Genomic DNA, 18,401 nt, shown 5'->3' with positions numbered 1-18,401 from the left:
AGACTGCGCTCACACTCCAGATATTTTCGATTGTCTTCTGTCAGTGCTGCAATATCCAATAAACCCGAGATTCAGCGATAGATACAATTGGGTTTATGGAAGAATGAGCTGGGCCTATATAAAATGGGGTTGAGGGCTATGGGCACTCGTTATACACCCCTCCATTGAAGTTCCAATACGCCGTGGTATATATCCAGCTGCAATGCCTGCTCTTTTGAAAATGCATCTGTCACTGCAGTAAATTCCCACCCCCTCAGGTTTGGCCCGGAGTCTCAAGGTTAATCTCCTGAATGCTTTGGGAAAACCCGGGAAACAATAATAGAGACAAAATTGTGGGTTTTATTCATTTTCTTTGAACTCTTCTCTTTACTAGTGATAAAAAATATTGACGAGAAAGAAAAAGGTGTTTGACTGGCAGTCAAGAATCATCCAATTGTTTAATAAAAGGATCTCTTTCCAATTTGCTATGGGAACGAGAGACTGTGAGAATGGTTGTGTTGAGTGATCAATGGTGGGATTGTGGAAGGGGGTGGGGCAGCTGGAGGTAGGAAGTCATGTGATGACACATCTAGGGTTACAGCCAATCAGAGCTGGCGATGCTTGCTGGGGTTCCACGTCTGTAAATGTCTGCTGCAAGAACAGTTTCTTAAACTACAATTAGAGCTAAAATGGTTACCTGTAGCTGACTAGCCTCAGCCCTGTTACTACTAGTTATTGACCTGCCTTTCCTGGAGTGCTAATATTGACATTTTGAAATTCAGCTTCCAGTCAGCTGGAAATCCCAGCATGTAGTTACCAAAGCACCATGGTAACATGTTCATCAGATTTAAAGAGTCTGATCTATGAAGTTGAGTGTATCATACTGCTGCAAGCTGGTATGTGAATCCACTGCACTATTTCATCATTCTACAATATAAAGCCTCCTCCCTAAATGCTGCTTCAGATGCTTTGTGACAGAGCACTGTCATGACCATGTAAAAGGCATTTCCTTAAACTGGCCTGGAGCTTAGAATATAACTATTGTCGTTGACATCTTTTGATGATCTGCTTCTATCATTGCTTGTTTGTCCCTACAACCACACCACCCCCCCTCCACCTCTCTGTCTCTCTATCTCTCCGCCCCCCACACACACACCTTAAACCAGCTTATATTTCAGCTCTTTCCTGGACTCGAACTCAAGTTCTGTCGAAGGGTCATGAGGACTCGAAACGTCAACTCTTTTCTTCTCCGCCGATGCTGCCAGACCTGCTGAGTTTTTCCAGGTAATTCTGTTTTTGTTTTGGATTTCCAGCATCCGCAGTTTTTTTGTTTTTATCTTAGAATTTATTTGTGTTTATAGCCCCCCTTTTAATTGGCGAGTGATTCAATTTAAAAACAACCCAGATGACAAGATAAAAGGGATAAACGAGTTATGGGTTAGTTTATTATGAAAGTACTGCTGGAAGTTACTTGGGTAAAGGCGATAAAGTTATTAACTAAAATACAGATAGAGGGATTAGAACACAGATAAAGATAAAGATGTGGTGTCAAATCAGTCTCTGTGAGATTTTGTTTAGACCGTTGCTTGAATTCTTTCTTTCTGAGGGAAGGGGTTGAAACTTGAGGTTCAATTTAGCAGCTGTGAAGTTGAAGAGTCAGCGTTTCCTTCATTGGCTGACTCGATAGGTAAAGCAGATGCTGGCAGACCAACCTCACAAAAATGGCTTCTTCCAACCTCCTTTATACAATCCAAAAACACAAAATGGCTGCTATCTCAAACTGCTAAATCCTGCTTCCATATCAGGTACCGGGTTAGCCCCGGGCTTGGAGGCTAGCAGAGTCCCATCCATTGTCTTTTTAGTCTTTTACATGTGTCAGACCTTAACTTGATTGGTTCCCATTCTCCCAGATTTGAGGAGATATTCACACCTCCAGCAAAGCCACAGTGAGTTTCTGTTTACCCTTATGGCAAATTAAATTCAAATGTCTTCACATGTCTGAGTATGTCTACCAGCAATCCACTTGAAGCCTTCTAGAGCTTGACCACAATGCAATTGTAAAAGGCCGGGTGACTTTGGCAGGCAACTTTAAAGTTCTTGAGTCCATGTCAAAGGAAGATTACCTTTTTTAACAAAAATCTATGATGTAATAATTTGATGACTGAAGTTTATGCTGATGATCCTGACACCTCGCACAACGGTGACCAGTCATCAGGTTTTCCTGAGGTACCTCCCCCAGCTTAGGCACAAATAATGTGGAAAACAAAAACAGAATTACCTGGAAAAACTCAGCTGGTCTGGCAGCATCAGCGGAGAAGAAAAGAGTTGACGTTTCGAGTCCTCATGACCCTTCAACAGAACTTGAGTGAGTCCAAGAAAGGGGTGAAATATAAGCTGGTTTAAGGTGTGTGTGTGTGTGTGGGGGGGGGGGGGGGGGGGGGGGGGGGGGGGTGCGGTTTGGGTGGGGAGAGAGAGAGAGAGGTGGAGTGGGGGTGTGGTTGTAGGGACAAACAAGCAGTGATAGAAGCAGATCATCAAAACATGTCACAAACAACAGAACAAAAGAACACATAGGTGTTAAAGTTGGTGATATTATCTAAACGAATGTGCTAATTAAGAATGGATGGTAGGGCACTCAAGGTATAGCTCTAGTAGGGGTAGGGGGAGCATAAAAGAGTTTCCAGCATCCGCAGTTTTTTTGTTTTTATAACAAATAATGTGGAGCCCACCTGAACTGGCTTCCACCTGAATTGACCTTAACCTGCTTGTATGCTAGGTTCAAATTATCATGCTGAGTCCAACATTCTCCAATGTGAACATATGACTTGAAGTGAAGGAAGAAAGCCAACCAGTACTACTAACATTGTCAGTAACGCAAGCTTAACCAGTACTCCAGGCCTAACCAGTACTCCAGGCCTAACCAGTACTCCAGGCCTAACCAGTACTCCAGGCCTAACCAGTACTCCAGGCCTAACCAGTACTCCAGGCCTAACCAGTACTCCAGGACTAACCAGTACTCCAGGACTAAACAGTATTCCAGACTTAACTAGCACCATTGGCCTAACTGTTGTTAGGACCAACCAGCATTACAGGGCTAACCAGTGCCACATGCTACAAGGTATCCACCTCCTAGGTTCACATAGGTTCAAAGGTTTGTAGGCAGGCCCGAGCAGGTTGGGCACAAAGCTGAAGGCCCATTTCTCTTCACGTCCCTATATTAGGAGTCCTAACCCTCCAGAAGTGCCTTGAAAACACCAAGAATTGAAGGTTAATCTCCTGTGCATTGTTTAAGGAAGGTCATAAGGGCATTAGGTTTTGCTATTTTCTTTGAGCTCTTTAATGGATCAGATATAGAAAAAAGACAATTTGATTCTCAGGGCTGTTGGAGGTGAAAGATCGTGTGATGAAATAATGCACCCGACAGGAGTTGGGAACCTTCCCTCATATTTAGGCCTCTACCAAACCAAGGCCACAAATGAGATCGAACATGTGATGACATCACTTGAGCCTGATTTCTATACCATCTCTACAGATACCAGGCTTCCTCAGCCCTGATAGGTCCCTGGAACATCCCACGCATTTTCCCAGCCATTTTTCCTTGGGTTTGCTCCAATGAAGCAAGCTCTTCCCAGGTTCAAAGTGAAGAAAAGTTGACCCGGTGAGCAAGTTGTGTGGAAAGCCTGTGTTGGAGAATGAGTCAAATCACAGACTCTCTGAACACGTATAACATGCATGGCTTAATGTTCCAACTGTTTAAACAAAGTAAGTGAAGCTCTTCCCACGAAAGGATATCGATGGGCCCATGATTTGATAGATCCAAAGTCAATCTTAACCCAGTTCTCAGGTTAAACGTTAAGGGGGTAGTGAGGTAGGCAAGACAGAGAGAGAGAGACAGAGACAGAGAGAGAAAGAAAGACTGAGAAGCAGATAGAAAGAAAATTAAGGCAGTGAAATGAAGAGAGGGGAGTGGAAGCGGGAGAAAGACAAGAGTGAAGAGATAAAACAATGAGGAGAGAGGAATGAAAGAGAGGAGAGAGGCAAGCGAGATCAAGGTAGAGGGAGAGAGAACCACATGCAGACAGAGAGGGAAAGATAAGAAAAACAGAAAGAGTAACAGGAAGAGAGGGGGAAAAGAAGACAGCAAGTGAGAGGCAGAGAAAGTAAAGAGGAGACAGTGGGGAGAGGAAGGAAGAGAAATCAAGGGAGAGAGAAAGCAATTAAATCAAAAATAACAGCTCAGAAGCTGGAACCCACTGAGATTACAATGTGACCTACATGTCATTCATCAGCAGAAAGGTGGAGGTGGCGCAGTCATTTATCATGTTACTCAGTCTAAGCACTCAGCTTCCAAAATACACACAAATCCATTTGAATTATTGTAAACACTGCTTACTGATAACCAGTCACATCAGTGGCATTGCTGCCATTTAGAAATTCAAGCCTTTAAAGTGTGGCTGAATCACTTTGGTTTGAAACTGTCTCCTTTCTCAGTTAATCTCATGAAGAGGGACAGCTACTTCTTCTTGAGATGTGACTGGCAACGGAGGGGGCGGGGGGGTGGAGGGTGTGAATGGAGGGAGATTCAAAACTGAAAAGGGAGTTTTTCTGGTACAAATATGAAAATTTCTTAATCCTCAAGCATGTACCGGAGATAATGCTCCAGACCCGTTGTTCATGGTGGATAGGGGATTGGAAGCTCAGGAAGAACAAGAGAGGAGAGTTCAAAGAGAAGCATTCTCCATGTAATGTCTGCGCTAATCACTGATGGAGAATTACCCAGCATTGCCAAGTCATGATGCCAAACCCACTGAACAGGCATCTCCTCAGCATTCACTTAGTGCGTGTAGACAGTGTGATCCATAGCCAGGTTTAACCATTATCTGCACAGACATCCCCTGGACAGGCTGGTAGATATTTAAAACAATCATGTCAAAGTTAAGGAAATAGCAGTGCTAAGTGCTACTACAGGCCTTAAGTGAAAATGGAACTTTAATGCACATTAATCACACAGGCTAGCTCACTCTCTGTAAGGCTAGAGCTAGTTTACTGAAGAAACTGAAGGCATTCAGAATAAACAGTGCTGCAGCTCATATCCCAGAGCAAGCAGATACAGTCCAGATCAACCTCCTCAATGAAAGGGAATTCCCAAACTGATCCAAAGATGATTGAAATTCAGACAGTGTGGGCATTTTCATTAAAGTTTAAGACTGTGCACAATGGCCTCTTCTGTTTGTGGGTAAATTTCCTTGTGAATGGACTGAAGTTTCTTCATTCAAACCAACCTTCATATTCCAGGTTAATCAGCGAACAATTGGAATGTCACTCCACAGACCCTCAAATCACATCATCTCTATGGGGGATTAATGTCTGGGGGGAAGTGTCTGTGGAGGTGTCTATAGAGGTGTCTGTGGGTGTGTCTGTGGAGAGGGGTGTCTGTGGAGAGGGGTGTCTGTGGAGAGGGGTGTCTGTGGAGAGGGGTGTCTGTGGAGAGGGGTGTCTGTGGAGAGGGGTGTCTGTGGAGAGGGGTGTCTGTGGGTGTGTCTGTGGGTGTGTCTGTGGGTGTGTCTGTGGGGGTGTCTGTGGAGAGGGGTGTCTGTGGAGAGGGGTGTCTGTGGGGGTGTCTGTGGGGGTGTCTGTGGAGGTGTCTGTGGAGGTGTCTGTGGGGGTGTCTGTGGGGGTGTCTGTGGGGGTGTCTGTGGAGAGGGGTGTCTGTGGAGAGGGGTGTCTGGGGGGCAACATTGTTGTGGGAGCAGTGCCTGGGGGACAGTGGTGTCTGGGGATGGGGTGTCTTGTGGAAGGGGTGTCTGAAGGGGTGGCTGGGGGGGGAACATTGTTGGTGGGAACAGTGCCTGGTGGGTGGGTAGGGGTATCAGGGAGACATTGGTGTCTGGCGGGGTGTTGGGTACTTGGGGGTAGCAGCAGTGCTGTGGAAATGATTGCTTGCCAAGCTCTAAACCATTAAATGTTTTGTTTGTCCTCACAACTCAATGTGTTCATTGTCTGTCCGTTTGGTTAGTCATTGACTCCATTCTATGTATTATTAATCTTGCACTTTGACCCCATTACCATTTGTTGACAAATGATCCCAAAGGCTGATGGGTAAGAGGCCTGGGAACTGCCTCTTGTCCATGGCCTAGCCTCGAGGTGGTGAACAAGGGGCCTGTGGGCTGCCATGTCTGTCGATTTCCCTTCCTCTTTCCGGCAAGATGCCAGTTGTTTCTCAAAGCTGTTCTCCCAGTCCTTCCAGGAGGAAGAGGATGGATAGCTGGGAAGAGTAGAGAAGGAGCTAAACCGAGCGATAAAGAAGCAACTCATTGCACAGCCACACATTATTCTTGTTTTTATTTTGGGATGGGGCTATAGTTCTTTAATTCAGCAGCTTTGTTTCCCAGCAGCACTTTGCAACATGGGATGTCTTCATGGCCTCTCTGTTCTGTTGGTGTTGCCCTGTTGCTGCTTTGCTTCCCTGTATCAGAATTTCACCAGATGTATTCTCCGTTAAATTGCGGCCTTTACTTCTCTAACAACAGAAGGAGAAGAGGAAGCTCTGGCCTATGTTGAAGTTCAGCAGAGCTACAAGCAACAGAGTGTCATCGAGGGAATGATGGCTGAGATAGGCCCAAATGAGCAAACTAGTCCAGTTCTTAAGGAACCGCTTGTGCCTATGAGCACTGTACGGACTGAGGAGGTTGTGACTATGACCCCTTCAGTCACCGAGGAGGCATTGCTCACTTTGGACAGCCCTCAGGCATCAGAAGTTGATATGTCTGGGCTAGAAGCAGCAAGCTTTGGATTTGAAGAAAAACAAGTTAGTGAGGAAACAGGACCTCTTGATATGGGTCACACAATTCTACTGACCTCGGAACAGTGTATGGACCAGGAGCTGACTGAGAGCATGGAGCAGGAAATGGGAGAGCTTCTTCCTGAGGCCATTGGATCATTGGGCTTGATTGCTGGAGATGATACAGGTGAATCAACAGAAATGACCTTGACAGAAGGAAGTGTTCAAGAGGCTGAGTCTGACATGGAAGCTACTGCAGACCTAAAACCAACTGAAGCCAGTGAGCGCGAGGAGAGACTGGGCGATGCTGAGTTCAGAGATTCACATGACAAAGTCCAGCTTGCAGGTGACAAGTGTGAAGCAGCGAATCAGGAGGAAGGGGTTGAAGCTCATCAGCCACAGCCATCCACTCAGGATAGAGAAGTGAGCCCTGACCAACCACAAACACTGGCCTTTCAGAAAAGTGACCATGAAGACCTGCCTGTGTCAGCAGTGAAAGGTTTGTCCCTTCGTTTCTGTCCTCTCAGCACCTTCTCTCCATCCTGCTCTATCAACATGTCCCTCTGCCTCTTGCCCTTTCTTCCAGGTGCCTGGAATTTCCCAAACTGGAACTGCTGCCTCGCACTCTCACTCTTGGCTTCGGACTCCAATTGCTGCTTCTGACAGACCTTCTGCTGCATGGTGTCGTATTGCATGTGTGACTGTCACATCCTGTGTCCTTCACCTGTTTCTTCTGTGCCTCCTATTCACAGAGACACCCTAAAACACACCTGTACTTTGGGTTATATTCCACAGCAGCAGCTTATGTTTGTTACCTTTGAAAAGAACTGTAATTACTCTAGTCAACAACAGAGAGAATATAAGACTGGCAGAAGAAAGAAAGGAAAAGAGATATTGAGAGTGTGGGCGTTAGTGCCAGTCCCAGGAATGTGATGAAGACTGAGGTTCAAGAGAGTTCCTGTCATTTTGAGGGTGGCCTCTTAATGATTCAGGACCTCACTGAACCACAGGCACAGAGACAGTGAGATGTTGTGACTGACAGCAGCTTCCACTACTGCCTGGTCACTGCAGAAGGAAATCAGGTCACTACCTTTCCTTAGGGAGGGACTGAGTAAGGACAGGAGAATGGGGTAAGAGTAGAGTTATCAGCATAGGAGCAATACAGCAGGATTGGGGGCAGTGTTGCATTGATAGATGCCGTGTAAGGGAGACTGAGACAAACAGTGAGAGGTAGAGGCTGGGTCAAGGCTTGAATTCTGCTGTTAACTTATGATGGAGTTGGCTGAAATCCTGACTAAACTAACAAACACTTCACAAGGAGGTAGGAATAAATCACCTTTTTAAATCATTGGCATTGGTTTACACTGTGAGATTCTAGCAGCATTCTTGGAACAACCAGGGCCACATGCTGCAGACCAGTATAAGCAGTAGCCATTCAGTTAGTAAGTTAATACAGGGGAGAAGTCACTCAGCACCATGCAGACACACACCTATCAAAGAACAATCTAACTGTGCCCTGTACCCATGGGATAAGACAGTGCAGGATCCGGTAGTCTGGTCATATCGATGGATTGATTGGGGTCTGCACCATGCCCTCACTGTGGCCCTGTCGTGCACTTATATTGAATGCCGAGTGTCATTATGAGTACAGCAGTGGGATTATTCTTAACTCACAGAACAGCATCACTTCTGCTCAAATCAGATTCATCCTTTCTCCCTAAATCATGACTGTTTCTGTGGTTCTCTGTAGATCTGTTCTCCTCCCTAAGGCCCATTTGTCTCAGACCTACAAATCCTTCCAGACTGCGGATCAGTCAGGTTTCATTTCGCACGGTCACCTCTACTGTCATGACATCTTACACTTGGTGCAAATCCTCTGTGACAGAGAAGACTGAGGAAAGCTGCCTTAATTAATTTACCACTCTCACTTTTCATGCAAATTCTTATCCAGCCTAGGCCATGACTAACAATATAAAAATATACACAGGAGCTACAATACACACAAGGTCTGCAACATACACAGGGCCTACAACATACACAGGAGCTACAACATACACAGGAGCTACAATACACACAAGGTCTGCAATATACACAGGGCCTACAATATACACAGGAGCTACAACATACATAGGAGCTACAATACACACAAGGTCTGCAATATACACAGGGCCTACAATATACACAGGAGCTACAACATACACAGGAGCTACAATACACACAAGGTCTGCAATATACACAGGGCCTACAATATACACAGGAGCTACAACATACATAGGAGCTACAATACACACAAGGTCTGCAATATACACAGGGCCTACAATATACACAGGGCCTACAATATACACAGGGCCTACAATATACACAGGGCCTACAATATACACAGGGCCTACAATATGCACAGGGGCTATAATATACAAAGGGCCTTCAATACACAGGGCAGCAATGTAGGAACATTGGAACAGGAGGAGGCCATTTAGCTCCTTGAGCCTATTCCAGCACTCAGTGACATCATGGCTGATCTGTGAAATAACTCCACGTACCTTTGCCCCATGTCCCTTCCCTTAATACCTTCCTGCCCATCCCTGATCGGTTCTCCATATTACAGGGGTAGGTAAAGCATCAGCCAGCCTGCCTGCCCTATTGAGGCCCTTACGTTGGCATGGTGCCAACCAACTTTATGACCGGGGGTTGTGGGTGGTGGTGAGGAATACGCCCCCTGTAAAATTCACCCTTAATTTCACTTCTGAAAAGCCTGGCTTTAATTTTTACATCCACAAACTCCCCTCCCTCCCTGACCACCAACACCCCAGCGCCCACCACCCCCTCCCCCCACCACCAACACCCCAGCGCCCACCACCCCCTCCCCCCACCACCAACACCCCAGCGCCCACCACCCCCTCCCCCCACCACCAACACCCCAGCGCCCACCACCCCCTCCCCCCACCACCAACACCCCAGCGCCCACCACCCCCTCCCCCCCCCACCAACACCCCAGCGCCCACCACCCCCTCCCCCCCCCACCAACACCCCAGCACCCACCACCCCCTCCCCCTCTCCCCCCCACCAACACCCCAGCGCCCACCACCCCCTCCCCCCTCTCCCCACCACCAACACCCCAGCGCCCACCACCCCCCTCCCCCCTCTCCCCACCACCAACACCCCAGCGCCCACCACCCCCTCCCCCCACCACCAACACCCCAGCGCCCACCACCCCCTCCCCCCACCACCAACACCCCAGCGCCCACCACCCCCTCCCCCCACCACCAACACCCCAGCGCCCACCACCCCCCCCTCCCCCCTCTCCCCACCACCATACTCCCTAACAACCACCCCCTCCCCCTCCCCCCCACCACCAACACCCCAGCGCCCACCACCCCCTCCCCCCACCACCAACACCCCAGCGCCCACCACCCCCTCCCCCTCCCCCCACCACCAACACCCCAGCGCCCACCACCCCCTCCCCCCACCACCTCCTCCCCCCACCACCAACACCCCAGCGCCCACCACCCCCTCCCCCCACCACCAACACCCCAGCGCCCACCACCCCCTCCCCCCTCTCCCCACCACCAACACCCCAGCGCCCACCACCCCCTCCCCCCACCACCAACACCCCAGCGCCCACCACCCCCTCCCCCCACCACCAACACCCCAGCGCCCACCACCCCCTCCCCCCACCACCAACACCCCAGCGCCCACCACCCCCTCCCCCCACCACCTCCTCCCCCCACCACCAACACCCCAGCGCCCACCACCCCCTCCCCCCTCTCCCCACCACCAACACCCCAGCGCCCACCACCCCCCTCCCCCCTCTCCCCACCACCAACACCCCAGCGCCCACCACCCCCTCCCCCCACCACCAACACCCCAGCGCCCACCACCCCCCTCCCCCCACCACCAACACCCCAGCGCCCACCACCCCCTCCCCCCACCACCAACACCCCAGCGCCCACCACCCCCCTCCCCCCACCACCAACACCCCAGCGCCCACCACCCCCTCCCCCCACCACCAACACCCCAGCGCCCACCACCCCCTCCCCCCACCACCAACACCCCAGCGCCCACCACCCCCCTCCCCCCACCACCTCCTCCCCCCACCACCAACACCCCAGCGCCCACCACCCCCTCCCCCCTCTCCCCACCACCAACACCCCAGCGCCCACCACCCCCTCCCCCCTCTCCCCACCACCAACACCCCAGCGCCCACCACCCCCTCCCCCCACCACCTCCTCCCCCCACCACCAACACCCCAGCACCCACCACCCCCTCCCCCCACCACCAACACCCCAGCGCCCACCACCCCCCTCCCCCCACCACCAACACCCCAGCGCCCACCACCCCCCCTCCCCCCACCACCAACACCCCAGCGCCCACCACCCCCTCCCCCCACCACCAACACCCCAGCGCCCACCACCCCCTCCCCCCACCACCTCCTCCCCCCACCACCAACACCCCAGCACCCACCACCCCCTCCCCCCACCACCAACACCCCAGCACCCACCACCCCCTCCCCCCACCACCTCCTCCCCCCACCACCAACACCCCAGCACCCACCACCCCCTCCCCCCACCACCAACACCCCAGCGCCCACCACCCCCTCCCCCCACCACCAACACCCCAGCGCCCACCACCCCCTCCCCCCACCACCTCCTCCCCCCACCACCAACACCCCAGCGCCCACCACCCCCTCCCCCCACCACCAACACCCCAGCGCCCACCACCCCCTCCCCCCACCACCAACACCCCAGCGCCCACCACCCCCTCCCCCACCACCAACACCCCAGCGCCCACCACCCCCTCCCCCCACCACCAACACCCCAGCGCCCACCACCCCCTCCCCCCACCACCTCCTCCCCCCACCACCAACACCCCAGCGCCCACCACCCCCTCCCCCCACCACCTCCTCCCCCCCACCACCAACACCCCAGCGCCCACCACCCCCTCCCCCCACCACCAACACCCCAGCACCCACCACCCCCTCCCCCCACCACCAACACCCCAGCACCCACCACCCCCTCCCCCCACCACCAACACCCCAGCGCCCACCACCCCCTCCCCCCACCACCTCCTCCCCCCACCACCAACACCCCAGCGCCCACCACCCCCCTCCCCCCACCACCAACACCCCAGCGCCCACCACCCCCTCCCCCCACCACCAACACCCCAGCGCCCACCACCCCCTCCCCCCACCACCTCCTCCCCCCACCACCAACACCCCAGCGCCCACCACCCCCTCCCCCCACCACCAACACCCCAGCGCCCACCACCCCCTCCCCCCACCACCAACACCCCAGCGCCCACCACCCCCTCCCCCCACCACCCCCTCCCCCCACCACCAACACCCCAGCGCCCACCACCCCCTCCCCCCACCACCTCCTCCCCCCACCACCAACACCCCAGCGCCCACCACCCCCTCCCCCCACCACCAACACCCCAGCGCCCACCACCCCCCTCCCCCCTCTCCCCACCACCATACTCCCTAACAACCACCCCCTCCCCCCACCACCCCCTCCCCCCACCACCAACACCCCAGCGCCCACCACCCCCTCCCCCCACCACCAACACCCCAGCGCCCACCACCCCCTCCCCCCCACCACCAACACCCCAGCGCCCACCACCCCCTCCCCCCACCACCAACACCCCAGCGCCCACCACCCCCTCCCCCCTCTCCCCACCACCATACTCCCTAACAACCACCCCCCTCCCCCCACCACCCCCTCCCCCCCACCACCAACACCCCAGCGCCCACCACCCCCTCCCCCCACCACCAACACCCCAGCGCCCACCACCCCCTGACCCCCGCACCACCACACACCCACCTCCATCACCACACCCCCACCACCAACACCCCCACCACCAACCCCACCTCCCCCACCACCACCCCACACAGCCCCGATCATTAACACCCCACCCCACATCAGCAACCCCCTCCCCCCCCCCCCAACGACCTTAATTACAGATTCTCATAATTTCCTGACAACTGATGTTCACTGGTTAATAATTCTGGGTTTCCCTCTTTTCACTTTACTTCAATCACTAATGTGCAGTTCTCTAATCTAAAGGAACATTTCAAGAATTGTGAGATCCTTGAAAGGTCTACAGGGGTTACAATATACACAGGGCTGGAACATACACAGACACTACCAAATTCACCGAAGCCACAATGTGACCAGCTGCTGGGTCTCTGCTAATCGCAGTTAAAAACCTATTCAGTGAGAAGACGGATGTACAAACCCTGATTTCCTCTCATTTCTCCCTCTCTACTTCCCAAATAGTGTTTGACTATTTGACTAACTGATCCATCTGAGAGATTAGAAACTGATGTTGAGAGTTATTATGAGCCATATCTAAACAGGGAGGCTAATGAGGTTAGTCCCAGCAGGTTGAGATTCCCTAGGGAATGTGTTGCCCTAGTTTGTGATGATGTGAAATCCTAAAATCCTCAGGATGAATAGTTACACATTTGCCAGTCAGATGGGTCAGGTGGGTGTTCACTTTCTGATTATGAGTCGCAGCCAGGTTCAGTGTCTTAAACCAAGTGTTGTTGGATTCAGTGGGGCTAGACTCAGCCTGTGGGGTTTGTGGATAGGAAGTGTTCTTTCTGAGGGTTCCTGCTGCTTTCTGCCACTTCCTTACAGCACCCACCTTAAGTCTGATCGTTTTAATGCCCCATTTGAAAAGAGGACCCATTTTGTTCTGTTCACTGTTTTTAGCTCAACTACCTGTTGCAGGTGAAGAAGGAGCCAAATCTCAGGCAGTCGGCCCCGAGAGCAAGACCAAGGTGAGAGTCACAGAAATAAATGAGCTGCTCCAGACCACTTCATTGGCACCCAAACATTTTATTTCTTGATTTGATTTTTAATGTTATTTTAACCATAATTTTATTTGATTTATGAATTCATATTTTGTGTTGTCATTTTGAATTTTATTTTCATGCAAAGAGCTCCACACCTACAAAAATCTCAAAAGCAAGGCCTCAGGCCTCTACTACTCCTAAGAGGCCTACTTCTGCCCGTAGCAACAAACCTTCCAGCCTTGTCTCCATCCCCAAAAGACCTCAATCTACTCCAGGCCAAGATGGTACAGGAGCTAAGGAGCACAGAGTGAAGGTAAGGATCACGTCCTTAGAGCTTCTGAAAATCAAACACAAAAATTAAAGCCCAGCTTAATTGCTTCATGTTCAATCTATTTGTGTTCTTTCTCTGGAGCAGATAAAAGTGTCTCAAGGTTCCCATTTTACCAAGCTAGCCATTTACTCAGTGATGCCTATGAATGCATACTATACAGTGATGCCTCTTTAATGTATTCTTCCCTATTTCAAATTTCTTGATTTCCTATCCCCCAATTTTACTGAGTTTTCAAAGAGTTCAGACATGGGAGAAAGTATTGCACCTTCCCATTGCTCTCCACCATCCCAGCAACCCCCATCCTGTACCCTTCAAACACCCCTTGCCCAGCCAACATCCACACCATCCTCCAACCCCCATTTCTCTGCCGCTCAGCATCCAACCCCATCACTATCTCCAATCTCCCATCAGCACCCCCCATCCCACACCTCCACCACTTCTCCAGCCACCATTCCCATCAAATCCCCATTGACACCCAACCCAGTCAGCTCTCCCCCATCAAACCACCCCATCACTTCTCCAACGTTTAATTCCCTGCCCATCTGCACCCTATCGTATCACTGTCCCCAATCTCCCATCAAACCCCAAGCATTAACCCCCCCATCCAACACCCATACTCCCCCACCACACCTCCATCCCCTCATTCCCCTGCTCGTCAAATGCCTCACTTTCCCATCCAATCACCCACAATCACTGCAACTCTTGCCCATCATAGCCCCCCTTTCCACATCCCTACCTCCCCAACGTGCCCCATTACCCCTCCATCTCCTATTGCTGTTCCCATCACACCCAAGCCTGTTACCCCACCCCAATCCCCCATCAAACCCCACATATAAACTCCCCATCCCACACCCCCAACCCCATCATGATCCATCACCTCTCCATCTGCTCAACACCCCACCCTCTGCCCATTAAACCCCCTCACCTTCCCCATCATTGCCTCCCACATCCCTCTACACCCTTTATTAACCCCACATCACTCCCCCACCCCACATTTTCCCCTGAGCCCCCAGTTCTCTCCACTTCCAGCCGGCACTAGACTAACCAGGTCCCCATTCAACGCACCTTCCGTGAGGCTGCTTTCTCAGGGCAGTGACTAGTTCCAGGGCCTGGAAGAATCTCGATATCAGGCCACAGTGGGACTCGGGTCTGTTCTCCAAAAGAGAGAAGCAGCCCTCACCCTATACTGAGCTGTAACACTGCAACCCACTTTGTTATACAGCAGTGAGAGATCCACCTAGGGGAGGAAAAGGCTGTTCTATCCCCAGCAGAATTGTTCCAGCTTGCACCTCTTCACTGCTGTTCTCATTATGAATAAATCTAGGTCAAAGTTTCACGTTACAAGTCAAAGAAGTATTTCAGGTATTGTAACAATGACAGGATCAGGACTGGATTCCTGTTTCCCATTTCTCAAGAGAGTCACTTGTGGGGAGCAGGGTTAACTCGCATCATAAAAATTCTGCAGTTCATGCTGTGACAAACAATAAAAAAAAGCCATTTACCCTTATCCAATGTGCCCAGTATAAATGCCCAGGCAGAGCGAGCCATTGGTAAATCCCCGAAAGCAAGAAAATTTGTTCCAGTGAGTCAACAGAAACAAATGGTTTCTGTGTAAATAGCCAGAAAATATCTGCACGGTCAGACTTCACTTCCAAACTAACAGCCCAGTGATTCCATGCAGGTGCCAGAAGCAAGGAGGACTCCAGGATCACAGGCACCATCTGGCCTCAGAATGCCAGGAAGCATCGGCACAAAGACCCCACCCAAGTCTGCACCCACTCAGAAGGGAAGTCCTCACTCTCCTGATGTCAAAAGAACAACAGGTAAGTGTGGGGACAGATGGGCGAGGGGGCAATTGGGGGGAAACATGAAGGTATGACTGGAACAAGTAGCCACACTCTGGGACAGTGGGTCAGACACTGTCCTTTCACACTCTGGGACAATGGGTCAGACACTGTCCTTTCACACTCTGGGACAATGGGTCGCACACTGTCCTTTCACGCTCTGGGACAGTGGGTCGCACACTGTCCTTTCACGCTCTGGGACAGTGGATCGCACACTGTCCTTTCACGCTCTGGGACAGTGGGTCACACACTCTCCTTTCACGCTCTGGGACAGTGGGTCGCACACTGTCCTTTCACGCTCTGGGACAGTGGGTCGCACACTATCCTTTCACGCTCTGGGACAATGGGTTGCACACTGTCCTTTCACACTCTGGGACAGTGGGTCGCACACTGTCCTTTCACGCTCTGGGACAGTGGGTCGCACACAGTCCTTTCACACTCTGGGACAGTGGGTCGCACACTGTCCTTTCACACTCTGGGACAGTGCGTCAGACACTGTCCTTTCACTTTCTGGGATAGTGGTTCACACACTGTCCTTTCACACTCTGACAGTGGGTCAGACACTGTCCTTTCACACTCTGACAGTGGGTCAGACACTGTCCTTTCACACTCTGGGACAGTGGTTCACACACTGTCCTTTCACACACTGGGACAGTGTGTCAGACACTGTCCTTTCACTTTCTGGGACAGTGGTTCACACACTGTCCTTTCACACTCTGGGACAGTGGGTCAGACACTGTCCTTTCACATTCTGGGACAGTGGTTCACACACTGTCCTTTCACACTCTGGGACAGTGGGTCGAACACTGTCCTTTCACACTCTGGGACAGTGGTTCACACACTGTCCTTTCACACTTGGGACAGTGGGTCGCACACTGTCCTTTCACGCTTTGGGACAGTGGGTCGCACACTGTCCTTTCACACTCTGGGACAGTGGGTCACACACTGTCCTTTCCCACTCTGGGACAGTGGGTCGCACACTGTCCTTTCACGCTCTGGGACAGTGGGTCGCACACTGTCCTTTCACACTCTGGGACAGTGGGTCGCACACTGTCCTTTCACGCTCTGGGACAGTGGATCGCACACTGTCCTTTCACGCTCTGGGACAGTGGGTCACACACTCTCCTTTCACGCTCTGGGACAGTGGGTCGCACACTATCCTTTCACGCTCTGGGACAATGGGTTGCACACTGTCCTTTCACACTCTGGGACAGTGGGTCGCACACTGTCCTTTCACGCTCTGGGACAGTGGGTCGCACACAGTCCTTTCACACTCTGGGACAGTGGGTCGCACACTGTCCTTTCACACTCTGGGACAGTGCGTCAGACACTGTCCTTTCACTTTCTGGGATAGTGGTTCACACACTGTCCTTTCACACTCTGACAGTGGGTCAGACACTGTCCTTTCACATTCTGGGACAGTGGTTCACACACTGTCCTTTCACACTCTGGGACAGTGGGTCAAACACTGTCCTTTCACATTCTGGGACAGTGGGTCGAACACTGTCCTTTCACACTCTGGGACAGTGGTTCACACACTGTACTTTCACACTCTGGGACAGTGGTTCACACAATGTCCTTTCACACACTGGGACAGTGCGTCAGACACTGTCCTTTCACTTTCTGGGACAGTGGTTCACACACTGTCCTTTCACACTCTGGGACAGTGGGTCAGACACTGTCCTTTCACATTCTGGGACAGTGGTTCACACACTGTCCTTTCACACTCTGGGACAGTGGGTCGAACACTGTCCTTTCACACTCTGGGACAGTGGTTCACACACTGTCCTTTCACACTTGGGACAGTGGGTCGCACACTGTCCTTTCACGCTTTGGGACAGTGGGTCGCACACTGTCCTTTCACACTCTGGGACAGTGGGTCACACATTGTCCTTTCCCACTCTGGGACAGTGGGTCGCACACTGTCCTTTCACACTCTGGGACAGTGGGTCGCACACTGTCCTTTCACACTCTGGGACAGTGGGTCGCACACTGTCCTTTCACGCTCTGGGACAGTGGGTCGCACACTGTCCTTTCACACTCTAGGACAGTGCGTCAGACACTGTCCTTTCACTTTCTGGGACAGTGGTTCACACACTGTCCTTTCACACTCTGGGACAGTGGGTCAGACACTGTCTTTTCACATTCTGGGACAGTGGTTCACACACTGTCCTTTCACATTCTGGGACAGTGGTTCACACAATGTCCTTTCACACTCTGGGACAATGGGTCAAACACTGTCCTTTCACACTCTGGGACAGTGGGTCGAACACTGTCCTTTCACACTCTGGGACAGTGGTTCACACACTGTCCTTTCACACTCTGGGACAGTGCGTCAGACACTGTCCTTTCACTTTCTGGGACAGTGGTTCACACACTGTCCTTTCACACTCTGGGACAGTGGGTCAGACACTGTCCTTTCACATTCTGGGACAGTGGTTCACACACTGTCCTTTCACACTCTGGGACAGTGGTTCACACACTGTCCTTTCACACTTTGGGACAGTGGGTCGCACACTGTCCTTTCACGCTCAGGGACAGTGGGTCAAACACTGTCCTTTCACACTCTGGGATAGTGGGTCGGACCCACACTGTCCTTTCACACTCTGGGACAGTGGTTCACACACTGTCCTTTCACACTCTGGGACAGTGGGTCGCACACTGTCCTTTCAC

The 18,401-nt window shown here is 52.0% G+C and overlaps 1 protein-coding gene across 1 annotated transcript in view; it reads left to right on the top strand.

Annotated features, from left to right (window-relative positions):
- Positions 1-18,401, top strand: part of LOC121269019 (microtubule-associated protein tau-like) — a 181,545-nt gene that overhangs the window by 75,433 nt on the left and 87,711 nt on the right. Inside the window, exons 4-7 of the mRNA XM_041173385.1 lie at positions 6,510-7,259; positions 13,471-13,538; positions 13,699-13,866; positions 15,566-15,707. Of these exons, the coding sequence (XP_041029319.1) occupies positions 6,510-7,259; positions 13,471-13,538; positions 13,699-13,866; positions 15,566-15,707 (1,128 nt within the window). The remainder of the gene's footprint in view (positions 1-6,509; positions 7,260-13,470; positions 13,539-13,698; positions 13,867-15,565; positions 15,708-18,401) is intronic.

Source organism: Carcharodon carcharias, chromosome 23, assembly GCF_017639515.1.
Source record: "Carcharodon carcharias isolate sCarCar2 chromosome 23, sCarCar2.pri, whole genome shotgun sequence".
Classification (NCBI taxonomy): Eukaryota; Metazoa; Chordata; class Chondrichthyes; order Lamniformes; family Lamnidae; genus Carcharodon; species Carcharodon carcharias.
This window is presented reverse-complemented; position numbering and strand designations above follow the sequence as displayed.